Raw genomic sequence first — 17295 nt, forward strand, 5'->3', positions numbered from 1 at the left:
CTGTGAATAATGCAGTATCTGATATTTAAGATATTATCCTTGGGGCACCACAGGGGTCCATTTTAGGCCCACTGCTTTTCTGCATCTATATAAATGATCTTCCGAAGTATATAAAACAAGGTTTTATTATCCTATTCGCAGATGACACTACCATAACAGTTTCCGGAAATACTGTGAAGGAGCTAGAAAACAACATTAATTCAGTCATGGATGACATGATTTCTTGGTGTGATAGAAATCAACTAAAAATGAACGAAAGTAAACAGTAAATTTAAGCTTCGTGTTAAGGAAAACAGTGAAACTCAACAGCATCCAACTTTCAGAAACAGCCAAACTTCTTGGTATGTTTATAGATAAAACCTTGTCTTGGGAACCCCATATCGATTATGTCTGGAAAAAATTGAATCAAGCGTTATTTGCAATACGACAGATCAAAGACGTTCTTAGTTTAGATGGTATCAGGACTGTTAACTATTCATTGGCGTACTCACATATGGCTCAAAATGTATTAATGTGGTGTTCTTCTGTGGGGGCAAAACGTGTTTTTATTGTTCAAAAAAGAATAATTAGAACTATCTTTAATATTGCACCCAGGGATAGCTGTAGACCTACTTTCTATATATATATATATATATATATATATATATAAAGCTCTGCTACATGTGAAAAATAATGTACCCAATCTGAGAGATGAATCAATAGTTCATAACTATGCAACACGAAATAGACATTTATTAACTATTCCAACACATAAAACATCGACATTCAAGGAATCACTTGCATATAATGGCAAGTGTTATGCCTCAAGATATTAAAGATTTGCATATTATACCATTTAAAAAACAAATAAAGGAGCTATTAACTAATAAGGGATATTATAGCGTAGAATAATTTTCAGAACGAGATACACTGCTATCATGATTATTGCTTTCACTGCATTTCTTTCATCCTATTTAAAGATAAATTTACTTAATGTATATTTATGTATGTGTATACATATATGTGTGTATGTGTGTTTGTGTTATTTTTTATTTATGTATATAGTTAAGTACCTGTTTCAAGTGTCAGATCTATGTTATACTTTGGACCGTTATTATTGTTTTATATAATTTTCATATTTTTATTTATGATATGTCTTATATCATGTATATGATCGAAAAGACGAATAAAGTTATTATTATTATTATTATAAACTTTCAACTGAGTTTTTTGTAAAGTCTTTCTAGTTTTAATATTTAAGGCCTACTGCAATTCACTCCACAAAGTGCCGCTGAGTTTTTGGATTAGGCGGTAGCCATGCCTGTCAAGTAGTTTTTCTAGTCTCTTTAAGGTCATGAGACTGATTGGTTTGAAGACCAAGTCCTGTCCGATTTTCTCAAGTTTCGGAATGAAGATGGCCCTAATCAGTCTTCATCTTCTTTGGTATATATCCCAGAGTCAAACTTGCTCTGAGGATAACAATTCATCAAATGAAGGTTCAGGACCTTTTTATAGCTTTACTGGATAAATGCCATCTGGCGTCTTATACAATTAGAATGAGTTTATGGTCCATTTTATTTTCTCCAAATCTGCTACTTTCTTGGCCACTAGGCAAGGCCACCAAAGAAGCCTCCAGTTCTGAATTTGTCCAGGAATCCGGTATTGGATTTGTAATTTCTGACTCGGCAAAGGGCACCCACAGAAGCTTTCTTATGATTACACCTTCTATTTATGAGACCTAAAGTACCTTCGAGAGTACCTTATATAGCGAATACTTTCTTCTCTTTTTATTCAAAATATGTCAAAACGTTGAAGAAAAAACTTTTTCAGGGTCAGAAATTATGGCTCTACACAAAATTTCAGGAATCTTCAACTACTTTGAATTTTTTAAATTGAACGAAATCCTTTTAGGTCATTACTTGTGAAATGAAGTCGTGAGAGTAGAAAATACAGTACTTTTTCTATGACTTATTACATAAACATTTGGAAAAAAAATCAGTGAGTGGTGAACTTATATACTAATAATAATAATGTTATTTTCATTTGGCCTTACAGGTTCCGCAAAAGTCACATCAACCTAAACTACTAACCTAATCTAAAAATTTGATAAAACAAGTTGAAACATTTTATTTGTATGTTTTGTATTGTATTACATTTCTGATGAAAAATAAAAAGTATAATTATTATTATATAAGTGTGATGATATGATGATAAATAGATGTGACGTTGTTTCCTCATTAGGTTTTTCAAGTTCCTACTTTTTCGCTGTCGATTTTGTTTTTAATAATTTGCACAAAGAGCCTTGAAGTAGATCAATATGTCAAATTTCAGGAATAGCTGGTAGAGATGGCCTTCCCGGCTTGAGGGGTCTTTCTGGAGCACCTGGCCCCATAGGACCACCTGGAGAGGATGGAGATAAGGGTGATATTGGTCCCCCGGGGGAAAAGGGCTTCAAAGGATCACGAGGAGAGGCAGTAAGTTATTGTTTTCTTCTGAATCATATATGGTTATATTGTTATAGTAGTTAAACTTTGAGTCGAGAAAATTCCCGATTAACAGTTAAATCCTTCTCATATATCATAGGGACCAGAAGGAAGTCCAGGTCTTCAAGGGCTTAGGGGTGAGCCAGGTCCCGCTGGACCTCAGGGTGAACGAGGACCTCCAGGTGCAATGGGTAGGCATGGTGCTAAGGGAGAAGATGGACCAAAGGGCTTACCAGGTTCATCGGGTCCTGCTGGGCCGCAAGGGTTGCCTGGACCACCCGGCGTGAAAGGAGAAATCGGCGATTATGGTAATTTCATAAAACTATTTAGAAATAAAGTTTCATGTTTATTTTCTAATTTCAGGTCAAAAGGGTCCTCCTGGTCCAATGGGTACCCCAGGCGAACAAGGACCAAGAGGCCCCAAAGGAACTGAGGGATTGCCGGGATTGATAGGCCCTGAAGGTAAACAAGGACCCAAGGGAGATGACGGACCACCAGGGCCAACTGGTCCACCTGGAGACGATGGGAAAAATGTAAGACATCCAAAAAATCTGACATGATTGGACAACTATTAAACCACTTACTTTTTAGGGAGAACGCGGACCCCCGGGTCAAAAGGGAGAAGAGGGAAAGGCAGGTCTTCAAGGATCTTCCGGTCCGAGAGGTGTACCTGGACAAGAGGGACCAAAGGGAGATGCTGGTGCACCTGGTTTTCCGGGGCCTCCTGGTGAACCTGGTTTACCTGGAGTGAAGGGTGATCGAGGAAAAGATGGTGATGATGGAAAACAAGGAGAAATTGGCCCTCCAGGGGAACAAGGCATTACAGGAAAAATGGGACCGACTGGTCCCCCAGGAAAACCAGTAAGTAAATCCTTCTTTTCAAATTTTGAAATCTTCAAACGGAACATTAGACGAGAAAACAAACTTCTGTAATAATGTCAAGTAATTTTCCTCACTCTTTTTTTTTTATTCAGTACAAAAACAAAACGTTGGTTTCTTCAAATGTCGTTTTTATTTTTGTAGTAGAATATTTTCCTGCAATGACCCAAAACTCTTTCTGTAAGCTGTTATCTTAATATTTATTTTATTTCAGAAGAGTTTAAATCTTACAGAGTGTAAAAATTTTGATACAAACACTTCAAGTAACGAAGTAAATATAAGTTTTAATTGATTTATAATTAATTTATAATTTAAAAACTGTTGGGAATTCGAAAATAAAATGGATGAAAAATAGTACATATTCTTGAATTGAATTGTAGATATAATTCCGTCTTGATAAATTGATTTTTTTCCAAATTTAGATTCAATAATTTTCACACATAATGATTTAGGTATTCTATATTATAGAATGATTATGAATGTGACTTGTTTTGGTGAAAATTATGGTACTTGATATTTTAATTTTATTTCTGAAAGAATCAAGAATTTAAATCTAATAAATTATTTGGTTTGAATAAATTTATTTTTGATTCCAAATACACATTTTATTAATTATTACTGTAGAGATTTCAAGGATTTTAAGAGAGATATGTTCCTCATAAAGATATTAGATAATGGAGATGTCAATAAATTGAATTTGAAAATTTGGTTTGAGAACAGTTTATTGAATTGATACTTAAAAATGATCATTTTTAAAACGCCATCAGTTTTTTTCGATATATTCATGTAGGTTTATTTTTTGAAATTTACTGTTAATTTATGTTGTTGAAGCTAAATATAAATTTAATCAAAATCTAATTTTATTATCTGTTTAGATTTCATTGTAATTTTTTTAAAAACTAATTATTGCAGTGTCATCAGCTATTAATTTAACTGCAATCTTAATTGTTAGTTTTGAAAAATAATTTATATAAAATAGATCCGTGATCTACACCGCATGTTATATTACTTAAGGAACTTTTATGATGAGAGTGTCCTTAATAAGCGTCATACTCAAATTTTTTTTTTGACACCCTGTATTTTTATTCCAATATCGTTGATCCTGATATCCTATGGCAACTCAATTTATCAGACTCGTGAATTTCTCATTTATCCATTAGAGGTGCTGGGCTGAACCGTGAAATGCATCGATGAACTCAAATGTCTTTGAAGAATGAGTAAGAAAAGGCGATAGCATACCCCTTACGAAGACGACATCAGTGGGATCGACAGAGAGCCTAATTTACGAATATCAAAGACAAATGAGGCTCCCGAAAGCGATCCCATGCAAAGTCAAACTTTTACATCTAAGATCGAAGGAGATTCTTCCTGTGTTTCTTAAAGACTATTACATTTTCGGCTCTGGTTTCGGCAAGTTGCCTTGCAGTGAAAACTGCAGAGAGAGACAGTTTTCGATGTCCGCCTTTTTGGGGACCTCGATATGGAAGAACTATAGGTTAGAAACAGCGCTATTTGGTGTTGGATCTTGAATGCTTTGTGTGCTCTGGTTTCAACTAAGTGTAGTGAAAGCTACAGAGAAATTCAATAAAAGTATTTCATGTTCATCAAATTAGTTTTTTCTAGTGGCAAAATTTAAATTCTTCATGTATTCTAATTTTTTTTTCGCTTTCCTATGGCGGTCCTACATCAATCCCTCAATTATTACTCTTCACAAGTACTCTCAAGAAGATATAAAATTTTTACTACTATAGGTTATCTTCGTTGCATTTTTTAGTCATTGTTATTGAATTTTAGATTCATGTTTCTAGTTTCCGTCATCGATAATATATAGTCCTCTGAATATATACTTAGTATAGGTATATTATTACATAACTTTTACTTTCGCAGGGTCCTGAAGGGCCAGCAGGACAACAAGGTAGCAGTGGGCTTCCTGGCGAGAAGGGAGATAAGGGAGCTGTTGGAGCGCCTGGACTACAGGGATCCCCAGGAGCTCAAGGTATTCCAGGACCGCAAGGTGCCCCTGGTCTGACTGGAGCTCCCGGTGCTTCAGTGAGTTTCAAAAATATCGCCATTTACAACTGACATGCCTCTAAGCATTCAGACTTAACTAAAGAAACTGGTTGCAACATTTCGGTTATTCTTTCACTATTATGTATTTTTGCAAGCTCTTAAGAAATGTTCAGAAAGATATACTATAATAAGGATCATGTTGAGCTCAGAAGAATTTCTCTTGATATTTCAACCATATTTCATTTTCATGTTGTAATTATACATGTTTTCATTTTCAGTATATTTTTAAAGTAGTCACAACTTCGTTTTAGCGAATTGTCACACAACAGAATAAACTTTACTCTATACAAATCCTATAAGCGAACAAACTCATTTAAATAATAAACCTTGATGTAATATATATTATTTTGGTTCAATAAAGGTACTTCTCTCAAATTGGGGATCACGTAACAGTAAGACTTTCAGAAGTTCTTTATGAAATATATTATTTCGCAGAATTCTTGTTTGAATGTTATAAACCTCTAGTTTGATGAGAATGATGATCATCATGAACGAATATCCATCTTTAAACATGAAATTATAGTGTGTTTGTTTTAATTTGTAACTCAAGTTACTGAAAAAAAAATAATTAACACTAATTAGAATTTTCTTATTAGTCAGTGGGCTATTCAGAGGAATCGGGCAAATTACGGATATGCAGTTGGTTAGTACCTCTTTTCCTAGATGGATGTTCGGTCCAACTTCGGAAGAGGAATGAAATACTCCGAAAGAATTCCGATTTTCAATTGTGAAATATCATTGACTTTAGGTTGGAGCACTGATGAGTGGCTAATAAGCCCGAAATCGGTCTGCAAGTGTGCCCGTTTCATAATTGAAGGTCGACTCTTTCAGTTGTATTGCCAATTGCATATGCAGGAAATTTTCTGTGAAGATTCCTGCACTGACGCCTGTCGGATATAATCCAACGCCCTTCGTGGTATTAGCCAGGGGAGTAGTTGTTTTCTGATTCCATTCCATTAAATCTACTGTGTAGGTATATAGAGACATTTGCTTTAGACTAATTAGAATGTTAATATATTACACTTTTATACACAATCAACATCCAAAGAGTAACCAATGTAACCAGTTAAAGTTTATCACATCATCTAGCATACACACTACACACTGATCCTCAGATCTATAATTGTCATATTTAAAAATGTATTATTAGGGAGAAAATGGGCCTCCTGGTTCGCCAGGTATACCAGGGTCTGAAGGCAAGATTGGAGAAAAAGGTTTACGAGGTCAGAAAGGAGATCGTGGTCGAAGAGGACCCAAGGGCCACAGAGGAGAAATCGGAAATCCTGGGATGAAAGGAGACGAAGGAGATATGGGAGTGAAAGGAGAAAGGGGTCCAAGAGGCCCTGAAGGACCTAAAGGGATTGCGGTAAGTTTAAAATTATTTTTTATAAGCTTTACTTCAACATAACCTGTTTATGTAGGTGTGGGACAAATATTGAAACTGAATTTTTAACCAGTTAACTCGACCGATTGAACTGAAATTTTACACACACGTTTGGTTCTTGTGACAATTATATGGTATCACAACAAATTGATATTGTATCAAAAGAATAGATTTCAATTCTTCATAATACACATTTGAAAGTGCTGAGAAACGTATCACAATTTTTCACAGAGATTTCACAGAAGTTTCTTTCACTTTTTGAGATTTCTGGAAACCAGATCAATCATTTGAAAGGATGAAAAACACATGCATGTTCTCTATTGAGTAATAATTATATTCTTTATCAATTCAGTGAAATATTCTACTAAAATGAAGGTACTCTAGAATTACTTGTAACCTCGTACAATAATTTGCCTGAGTTTACAAAGCCATATTTTTCTTAGGGACCTCCAGGTCTCCCCGGTCCCAAAGGTAACGACGGACCCCCGGGATTACCCGGTCTAGAAGGTCCTCCAGGTCCTAAAGGTTCAGATGGCCAGGCGGGAATGAAAGGAGAACCAGGTCCAGTCGGACCCCAAGGCCCTCCTGGTCCTCCAGCGGAGATGCCTCTATTGCCGCCGGAAATGCTATTTCAAATGCAGACCTCCTCTGTTGATAAGGGAATAACCAGAAAAAGAAGAAGTGTGGAGGAACTTATGTAAGAAATGTGTTCACTTTCATCATTTATAATTCAATTTAATGTTTCTCGTATAATTCCGTGACTAGAAGTCGAAGTTTCGGCTTACAAAGTCGAAATTTTTGATTTTGAGTCTGAATTTTGAGATTAAAGCCGATATCTTGATATCTCGACTTATAAAATTTCAATATTGAAGTCGTAAATGGGATATTTCAGGAGAGAATTGTTTTTTGGCAAAAAAATAAAACCTTTTGGCTTTCTCTTTCTCAATCACTAATCAAAAAATATCCAAACAAAAGAAGAAACTAATAATTACAGTACAAATTTAGGTGTGTAAATCATACATAGAAGTTCCTTTCAGATCCAAACCACAAGAAAACAAACACTCTTTTGAAACAACTATTCTCACATGACCTGCATTACCTACATATCTTTTTGAAGAGTTGTTATTGTAATTTCTTTTTTTCCTTTCTCGGGAAGTTTCCCAAAGTTGTTGAAATATTGAGAAATAAAAAACAAAAACCTTTTCTTGTCAATTTTCCACTTTGAAGTCGGACTTATGCGTGGTTGTTTGCATTCCCATGATACTCTGTTATGAAATCTATAATTTAAATAACTTTTGTTTTTTCATATATGACCCTTCAGTAGTGACTATGAAGACGAAATTGAATCAAAGAAAGAGGACTACTTCCAGGCTGATGAGACATTAGTAAAAGAGGATATTAATGTGAAATTTTTGGATATGTATAGCACAATTTATTCCATGAGACAAGAATTAGAGAAGTTCCGAAAACCTACAGGAACCAAAGAAAATCCTGCCATGACTTGCAAAGATCTATATTATGGGCACTCACATTACACCGATGGTGAGAAAATTATTTATATATGTAATTTTAACTTTAGTTTGTATGTAATGTAAATTAAATTTCTCCTAAAATACATTTCCCACTTATTATGACGGTCCCTTTCTAAGGGAGTACAGGCATCCAGTATAAAATGAAACTATTTCGATCCATCTGTTTTTTAGTTCTTCATGTCCACTCTCAGAACTGAGAATTCACAAATAAATTAATTAGGCCTGTCACAACACTATTATATATGCATTTAATTTCATTTCAAGTACATTTAGTAAATCAGTTTTCTTAATATGATTATAGGTTGGTATTGGATAGATCCTAATCTGGGTATGAAAGACGATGCTGTGTATGTATACTGTAATATGACAGCCGAAGGAGAGACCTGCGTATTTCCAGATGTGCATACATCCAATATGCCCAACATTCCATGGAGAAAAGAAAGCAAGAAGAAAGAGTGGTATTCTAATTTGAAAGGTGGTTTCAAGGTGAGTATATGCATACCTAATTTACATCATACACAATGATCAGAAACTAACTCAATACAGTACTAGTTCACAGAGTGTCAAAACAAATGAAAGATGGTTTAATTTTATATATATATATATATATATATATATATATATATATATATATATATATATATATATAATATATATATAAATATATATATATATATATATATATATATACAATAATATTTTTTAACATGTTAAGTTCATATATTTTGCATTGGCGTAACTAGAATGAAAGTTTCGGAAGTGCTGTAGCCCCCAGTACTTTAAAGAGAAAAGAATACTCCTTAGTGAGCTGTGGGTTTTGATTTTTTGATAGTCCTATACGATAAAAATTTTGGTAAAATAGTCAACATTTCACTCCTCTAATCAATTACGGGAACAGAGATTTAAGCTTTTGTATTTTTTAGTATGATCATATTTCTTAAGACCAGTAACATATCTATAACAGAAATTTTGGATTCAATTTTCATAGGTTTCCTTTATGAAAGGTCCATATAATGAGCCACAATATTTGAACTGTGAAAATACTAAGGAGTTGGCTAATTGAATCTGTAGTGAAAGACATAAATGATGTCTTTGTATGTGAAGAAGTTTCAGAATACCAAAAGAATTGATTAACATTTGAATAAAATTTCAATAAATGATGTCTTTGTATGTGAAGAAGTTTCAGAATACCAAAAGAATTGATTAACATTTGAATAAAATTTCAAATCAGAATCATAATATATTCGGAGATTTACAACTGATAAATTTGTATAATTTACATATATCAAGATACTTTGGCATATAATCTGTTTACTTTTTCGATTTCCAAATGAAATCAGCTAAGACTTATTTGAAATTAATTTGAGATTATATTTCTTGGGAACGTCACATAGCCTCGATTCACTATTAATAAAATATTGAGCAAGACTAATCTTTCATATCGAGATCAATATACATTTGAGTAACATTAGCGTAGGTGTGAGTCTTACAATTTTTTATACTGGCAGTATATTACTTGTATAAATAATTACCTGGTGGTGGACCTGTGCTACATAAAAAATCGTTTTCAAGAAGATTATTTTTGATTATTGTCATGAACAATATGAGCAAAATACAGCATATCTCTAATGAATTATTTCTGTTTCAGATCTCTTACGAAACCGTCGGTACCGTTCAGATGGCTTTCCTGAGACTCCTATCACAAGAAGTTCATCAGAACTTCACATACACATGTATCAACAGCATAGCTTGGTATAACGCTAAAACTTACAAGTACGACTTGTCCATCAAGTTGCTGGGAGAAAATGATCAGGAATTCTCCAATAACGGTCTAAAGCCAGATGTAATTTCTGACGGATGTAAAACAGGAACTGATAAAGGCGAGACTATTTTCGAGATTACAACCAAGAAACTGTCCCAACTTCCGATAGTCGACTTCCTTCCTGTGGATTATGGACACCCCAATCAAGCTTTTGGTTTCTCGGTGGGTCCTGTTTGTTATAGATGAAAATAACGAAAATAGGAGAAGGATAATGTTGAACGTGGGTCATGATCCAAGATTGTATTTCATTATAGCACCCTTATTTATTTTCTCATAAGAATGTACATATTTTGCCACTGCCATTTTATATATTTCAAAGTTCAAGTTCTATGATTGTATATAGTTAATATTAAAAGTTTTGGGGTTTTATGACTTTTCATTAGTAATATCCTCTTGAAATCCATTTTAAATCAGATTGACACATACCATATGACCAAATATCGATATTTCAGAAAAAATTATTTGTAACACATGGATTTCGAAAGAGAAAGTCTTCAGGGATTCCTTTTCATCTTAAGAATAGCTCAGAAATCGTTATGCAAAATACCGAATTGTGATTAAAAAACACCCTGTAGCTGGAGAAGAAAGAAATCATGGCAACATGATGATGACGTGATTGTCATTATTCAGAAGTCGGATCGCTACACCCAACAGAAGTACATGGGCGGGATTGTAATTCTAGGCAACTTTTGGGTTTTTTCTCAAAATCAATACTCTTCAACTCATTCATTACTGAAAGTGACAAAATCTCAACCACTAAACCCAAGATTTCAGACGGTTTCTCGCGAATAATTCAAAAATTATTTTATTGACAAAATTATTGTCAGTACGAATGTAGCCTATAAAAAACAAACAAATATTTTTCTTCATAATATTAGTTTAGATGCTGATTCAAAGTTTATGGAATAAAAAAATAAGAAAGTGTACAGGATTTTCCGTTAAATTAGTAGCAACTTCCATACAATCAAAAGTAGTTGGATACTACAGAAAATCAGATTCTTTTCCATTTCTCTGTCAAATCTTTCTCAAAATATCGTATAGCCAAATTTGTATATCTCATTTCATACAATCTCTCTGATTCGGAAACTATAACCAATTTACAAATAAACAAAAATATATCATTCGCCTCAAAATATATTTCAATCAGGTATATTTACAATAGTAAAATCAAACTATACATAATATCTCAGGTATGGCATTGCATCTATAAATTTTATATACAATTAAAAACAATTAGAAATATTTCAAAATATAAACACACTCATTTCAAATACACTATTTTTTGAGAAAAACTAAGTTTCAACAGCCTTCGTAAAAATAAATTAGTAATAATTAGCAACTTTGTCAAATTTAATATTATTATATTATTCATTCAACTAATATAAACATAGCGGAAAAAATAACATTCAAGATAATTTTTAAAACTTGCATTTAAAACCATGAAGGGATAGAAACACTGACCATTGATATTATAGTCAACATAGAATCCTTCAGCGAGGTATAGAAATCTACAGTTTTTATCAAAATGCTGTAAATTTATTTTCATTCCTAGTTAATATTACAAACAGTACTGAATTCTCCCTTTGATGTGAAGGTTATTAAAGATCTGACTATTTACATGTTTCAAGATTCCTATAAAAAAGTATCTTCACAAATAACAACAGTACCATTTTGAAGTTTTAGAACTAAATGAATTCCAAAATAGCAACTCTCAAGTCAGAATTTCTACCACAGCTTCTTCGTAGACGAAATGACAGAAAAAATAAACGATTTTGCAAGGAACAAACCTACTGAGTTATTTTTTCTCGTAATAAATATCAGTCCAATAAAAATCTTCTTAAAACTATTCTAAAATAACACATGTTGCCAGATACGAACACATTCACTTGGAAATATCATATCGAGCAACATGTCTAACTCGCCAAAATAAATAATACACCAGCAACTGAAAATCCTGACGGACTATAAAGACTAGCAATGTAAGATGACTAAATCCTTCGTGAGGAAGTACACAAAAAAAAACAAGTAAATAACAGGAAAAATACTAACGTTATTTCTGCCACCTTTCTGTGACAAACACTTGGCAGTTGAAGAAAATGTAACGAGCAACTTCATCTCGAGGCAAGAGATCAAATAGCATGTGTAAGAATCATCATTGAAAAACAGAGAAATGTATAAAGGAAAAGGAAACTGTCGAATTGAACATTCGTTGTTCGAGAAAGCCAAAATGAAATACTGCCATATAAATTATTTCGTCAATGAACACAAAAGGCTATTTTCCTTTAGAAACTTTTGGAGCAGTAGAAAACTACTTCTAGTGGAGTTATCTGAGAATATTGAAAAAATGCATAGTGGTGAGACAGGGTGAGATTTGAATCTCATGCAAATTCTGTTTGCAGAAACAAACACCTCATTTCTATAATATCAACATCTCAAAACATTTACATAAAGTTACCTCATTACCTGTTTCCAAAGAAGTCCAATTATGGATTTATGAAGGCAACAACAATATAACAAAGGGAGTCGAGATATATTCCACATTCTTCATAGATTCATTTCCATTATAGGCACAATATTTGTGTAAAGTTTTATCTACTCAAAAGTCTCTTATCGTCAACAACTGCCTGATCGAATAAGAGGATCATCAATACTTTTCAATAACAGCGAGATACAATAAAAAGCTAAAGATCAAATTACCTTGTATCAAAAAATGCTACGTGGTACGTAGCCTCACGACACATGGTGTGTAAAATCCTACTCCAGAATTTACCTAGTTACCGTTTTCGACTGTTGTATGGTGGAAACCGATAATTTTTACTAAATAGCCACTGGGCGAGAAGCCCACTGCTATGATATATCATGGTTTTGAAATAATCTTCTCTGGGGTTCTGGAGTATAGCGAAATCTAGCTCTCAAGTGCTGAGGAGACCCAGGTACTGAAGTGCTCTCCGATAACCTCCTGGGAGGAGGAACGGGAGGCGAAGGCGAGATATACCTGAAAGAAATGGATATCAAATATATAACTTTTATCCAAAATTTCACTACCATCTTCAAGTAACTCAACAGAATAAGATGAATCATTGGCAAATGCAGTGCAAAAATATCTAGTTGAAGTTTTTATTGTTTCAAGGCTGGAAAATGTGACATACATATCTTTTGTAATACATTATAATGGGACATTTTTCAAAACACCAAGTTTTTTGTAAATGAATTTATCTAATACCAATATTTGAACATATGCTTCAATTATTTATCAAAATAGTAGAATTTCATAATTACCTAATTACAGCCTATTTGAAGTATGTTTGACTTTTAATTTTTTTGTAGAAATTACTCCCATTACATTTTCCTGTTGTGGATTACACAATGACATTTCGAGTTTTCAATTGCTGTATTTTCCAGGAAATCTACATTTTACAAGGGAATAATTACATGTAATGGATTACCAAATGACATTAACCAATTTTCCAACACAAAAAAATTCAAAATAGAAATTGGTTTCATTAATTTAAATAATCATATTAATTTGTTTTTTTTTTGTATTAATTAGTCCAATTCTGAAATAGCTCCCTTTGAAGTTATATATTTATATATGAATATTTCTTGTATAATTTCCTGTAAAAACCATTGTAGTTTCTTGGGAATACATAAATATTAAGTAAAATATACTGACAGCAAATACACTGTTTCATTCTAAGATACTTTTTGATAGAAACCATTTCAAAGAGTGTTTATATTCTGTTGATTATTGATGGAGCAAAATGGAATTAAATATTCCTTTACAACCACTGGTATATGAAGACTTTAAAATAGTGATTATCAACACAAGGTAATTCGAATGGGCGTTACGTTATGGGATAATTAGTTATGTTTGAATAAAATAAATGAAGAATATAGATGTTAATCATAAATGGAAGCTAATGACTTTATTAGTATAGCACTGAATGAAGTTGAAGTGAACAACAAAGCAGAGAGCTAACTGGAAAATGTCATCCTCGTCAACATTGTCAAGTTCACTGATTTTTTTTAACCTATAGAAAGCTAATGAATGTGATGTTTTATCACTGGTTAACAAAATTTTAATTTTTTTTGTCGCATGAAAACTAATATCAAATTTTGGATACACTAGGGCCACCAAACAATGACATTTCAAAGAAAAAAATTGGCACATTGTGAAATCAAAACATATTTTTGTAAAAATAATAAATAAATAAATAGTTATTATTTCTGTGAATATATAGCTACTGGTGGGTCCTAAGTGCCCAACAATAATTTGTTGGCATTTTCGAACTCCATTTTTATACCCAAATTTGCAGGAAACGCCCAGATGAAAGTCCAGCATGTGTATTTTAGAGGACATATTACATCCCAAAGCTTTATATGATGAGTTCATTTAATAAGTCTTTTTTCCTTTGAAAACTCTAATCCTTTATCAGTTTCCTTGTTCATGGGCCTACAAATATTCCCTCTTTAATTTTTGCCACACTCTAAATATATCATTAAAAATAAAAAATAAACTATATTTTCTAATTTTTTGTGAGGATATCTTATCTCCTAGTCTTTCAATACAATCTAACATTATTATGTGAAAAAGCAACAATGACTACACTTCGATTATTGTGCCTCTGTTATTTACCTATTCAATTTGGATCAAAGTGTTCAGCCCCAGATGCTTGACAACCAAGGAATATGACTCATTTTATTTTTTGTTGAATCTATTATGTAAGTCTATTGCTAAAAGATTGTTATATTTTACAATGACTTCATGTTTAAAATCTGTTTTTCCGTTAACCAACTGTCGCCCCCCTACGAACGGCAACTCACTGAAGTCGAAGCTTGTGCGAGCTAAGAACTAACGAGGTCTTACCTTTTATCGTGTGATTCCTAACCACGGGATGGACTACAGCAAGTGAAAATCAATCGTCCGGCTTGTGACTTGAACCACCAATTCACACAGTGGTCGATTGAGTGAGTGGGGCAAAGCACCCACGTCAACCCAACCGGCTACCGACCTACTTTTCTACCTATTTTCATTTGATAAAATCTAAGATTTTTAGGTCACAATTATCACTACAAGATCTATTAATAATATTTACATATTTAACAAACGAAGTTTTATGAATTCTTTATTTCACAAAGTTCAATGAACAGCCACATAGTATTGAAAGTTATCAAAGTCTTCCTATACCCAAGAAAATATTTTCCAGTTTAACAAAAAAATTCAAGTGTTTTTATTATTCCTATATCTTGAGATATAGCTACTCCTCACCATTTCTTATTTCAAAAACAGAATATTATATTTGAGTGGCATCCGATCTGGTAAATAATGAAATAAGATGGGTTGCTACCTCTAAACAACGTTAAAAAATACATAATGTGGCACTTGATGGGTTCATTGGAATTATATTACTAGTCAAAACAGTTTTTATCAAAAAGTAACCAACAATTTGTTTTCCAACAAAACACATTCGATCCTTTAGTTACAGTTTACTTACCTTCGAGACAAGCTAGGAGAGTTTGCCGAATGGTTTTCCAGGAAGGTTCTACGCATCGCCAATGGACTCTGGTTGTCTCCGCTTGGTTGCCTGTTGAGACGAGGAGGTGGTTCCGGGCTTTGATGTCTGGAAGACTTCCCGCTCCGATCGCCGCCAAGCTGCAGCTTTATATAGGAAGCAAACCGTTTTTTACCTGAAACAAATATATCTGTTGAATTTTTTTCAATTATAAAGCATACATACACAACAATACATAAGCTACCCTGCAATCACAGAACTTATATTATAATCCGTTAAATAGTTAAGTGATCCAATAATTTTTTGGGCAACAGGATCAATTTTATTTTTAAACAATTTTTTTTCTTGGCAACGTTTCTGATTTAATTAAATTCTTCTTCAGGGCTCTGGAACAATAAATTTTCATAAACATACCTCCCACAAAATTTATACGATTATTATCGTTTCAATTTTACAAGAAATAATGATATATATATATATATATATATATATATATATATATATATATATATATATATATATATATATATATATATATATATATATCCAACTATCAATAGAGCTTCCGTACATTTACAATTTTCTATCAATCGGGCGTCCGGTTTCAATGAGGCGTCCATATATGGACGCCGAATTGTTTCACCATGCCAGGCAGTTCAGAGGTTCCCTATCTTCCATCTGACAAAATTTCAGATGGGCGCCTATTTATCAATTTCATTGTCAAAATTATATGTATTGGCGTATATTCTAGTTGAGTCTTTTTTATTTTGGTGGCGCTCGGGAGGTACGCGTATACTTGTGCCGTATATTTTTCATACATGTGAGCGATTATGAGGCGTCCATATAACTGACAACAATGCAATAGTTTTTGCGAGAGGGAAGTCTCAATGATTTGTTAGAAATATCGTTGATTTGGTATGTTTGTAGGTCGGCGCCGGTTTCATACACAGGGTGACAATTTGAAAACTTACAAGATCTATCTCTGAGCAACCAAATAAAATATAAGAAGTCGCTGAAAACAACTTTCATAATACAAAGGGAGAAACAAATGATGTGATGACTAACTTGTTTTTTCTCTCACACCCTTGCCCCCAGCCACCACAACTTCATATTTTTGAAAGGCAACCACCTACTTGTGATACATTATCTGAAAGCTCTTAAGATATGCTCTTCAATGGTACTTTTCAAAGCTACATTCGATGCAGTAAGTTTTGGTTCATCAAATAAAAGAATTCATTCAGAATAAATTTTATTTTCTATTATTAATTTAGTAAATTTTCAAAAACATGATTTTTACCATCGTAGCATTAATATTAAGACTTGAATATTTTACGCCTCTTCTATTTTTTTTTATTCGTCTCGATAATAGATAGGGATAGATAGGGAAGGAGAGTGGCACCTTGTTTTAGAGGTCTTTCGAATACCTTTACTACTCTGTCAACAGAAAATTTTTGTGACGATTAGTTTTCGAGATAATTTGAAGTTTTAAAGGTATTTGCATTGAGTTCAACTCTTTTTAAAATAAATCAAATTGTTTTTAAGGTGCAAGTTACGTTCAGAACTCTCATAAAAAAAATAAATTTTTGCTTTTTATGACAACCTGCTAATACGTGTCCATTTGATGTCGAATTAT

At 33.1% G+C, this 17295-nt stretch overlaps 2 protein-coding genes across 3 annotated transcripts in view; one reads left to right on the forward strand and one right to left on the reverse strand.

Annotated features, from left to right (window-relative positions):
* Positions 1-10536, forward strand: part of LOC111502276 (uncharacterized) — an 89785-nt gene extending 79249 nt beyond the window's left edge. For both annotated transcript variants that reach the window (XM_074182411.1, XM_023156305.2), the window contains exons 19-28: positions 2311-2453; positions 2563-2770; positions 2826-2995; positions 3054-3323; positions 5229-5390; positions 6562-6777; positions 7239-7492; positions 8117-8337; positions 8629-8813; positions 9976-10536. In XM_074182411.1, coding sequence (XP_074038512.1) covers positions 2311-2453; positions 2563-2770; positions 2826-2995; positions 3054-3323; positions 5229-5390; positions 6562-6777; positions 7239-7492; positions 8117-8337; positions 8629-8813; positions 9976-10335 — 2189 coding nt within the window. In that variant the 3' untranslated portion in view covers positions 10336-10536. The remainder of the gene's footprint in view (positions 1-2310; positions 2454-2562; positions 2771-2825; positions 2996-3053; positions 3324-5228; positions 5391-6561; positions 6778-7238; positions 7493-8116; positions 8338-8628; positions 8814-9975) is intronic.
* A 729-nt stretch (positions 10537-11265) lies between these two features.
* The window catches only part of LOC111502266 (dual specificity mitogen-activated protein kinase kinase 7), a 44808-nt gene continuing 38778 nt past the window's right edge, over positions 11266-17295 (reverse strand). The window contains exons 9-10 of the mRNA XM_023156294.2: positions 15645-15837; positions 11266-13144 (exon numbers count right to left, since the gene is read on the reverse strand). Coding sequence (XP_023012062.1) covers positions 12997-13144; positions 15645-15837 — 341 coding nt within the window. The 3' untranslated portion in view covers positions 11266-12996. The remainder of the gene's footprint in view (positions 13145-15644; positions 15838-17295) is intronic.

Source organism: Leptinotarsa decemlineata, unplaced genomic scaffold (genome assembly GCF_025532065.1).
Source record: "Leptinotarsa decemlineata unplaced genomic scaffold, Ldec_3_MD MMD2_tig00026328_RagTag_RagTag, whole genome shotgun sequence".
Taxonomy (NCBI): Eukaryota; Metazoa; Arthropoda; class Insecta; order Coleoptera; family Chrysomelidae; genus Leptinotarsa; species Leptinotarsa decemlineata.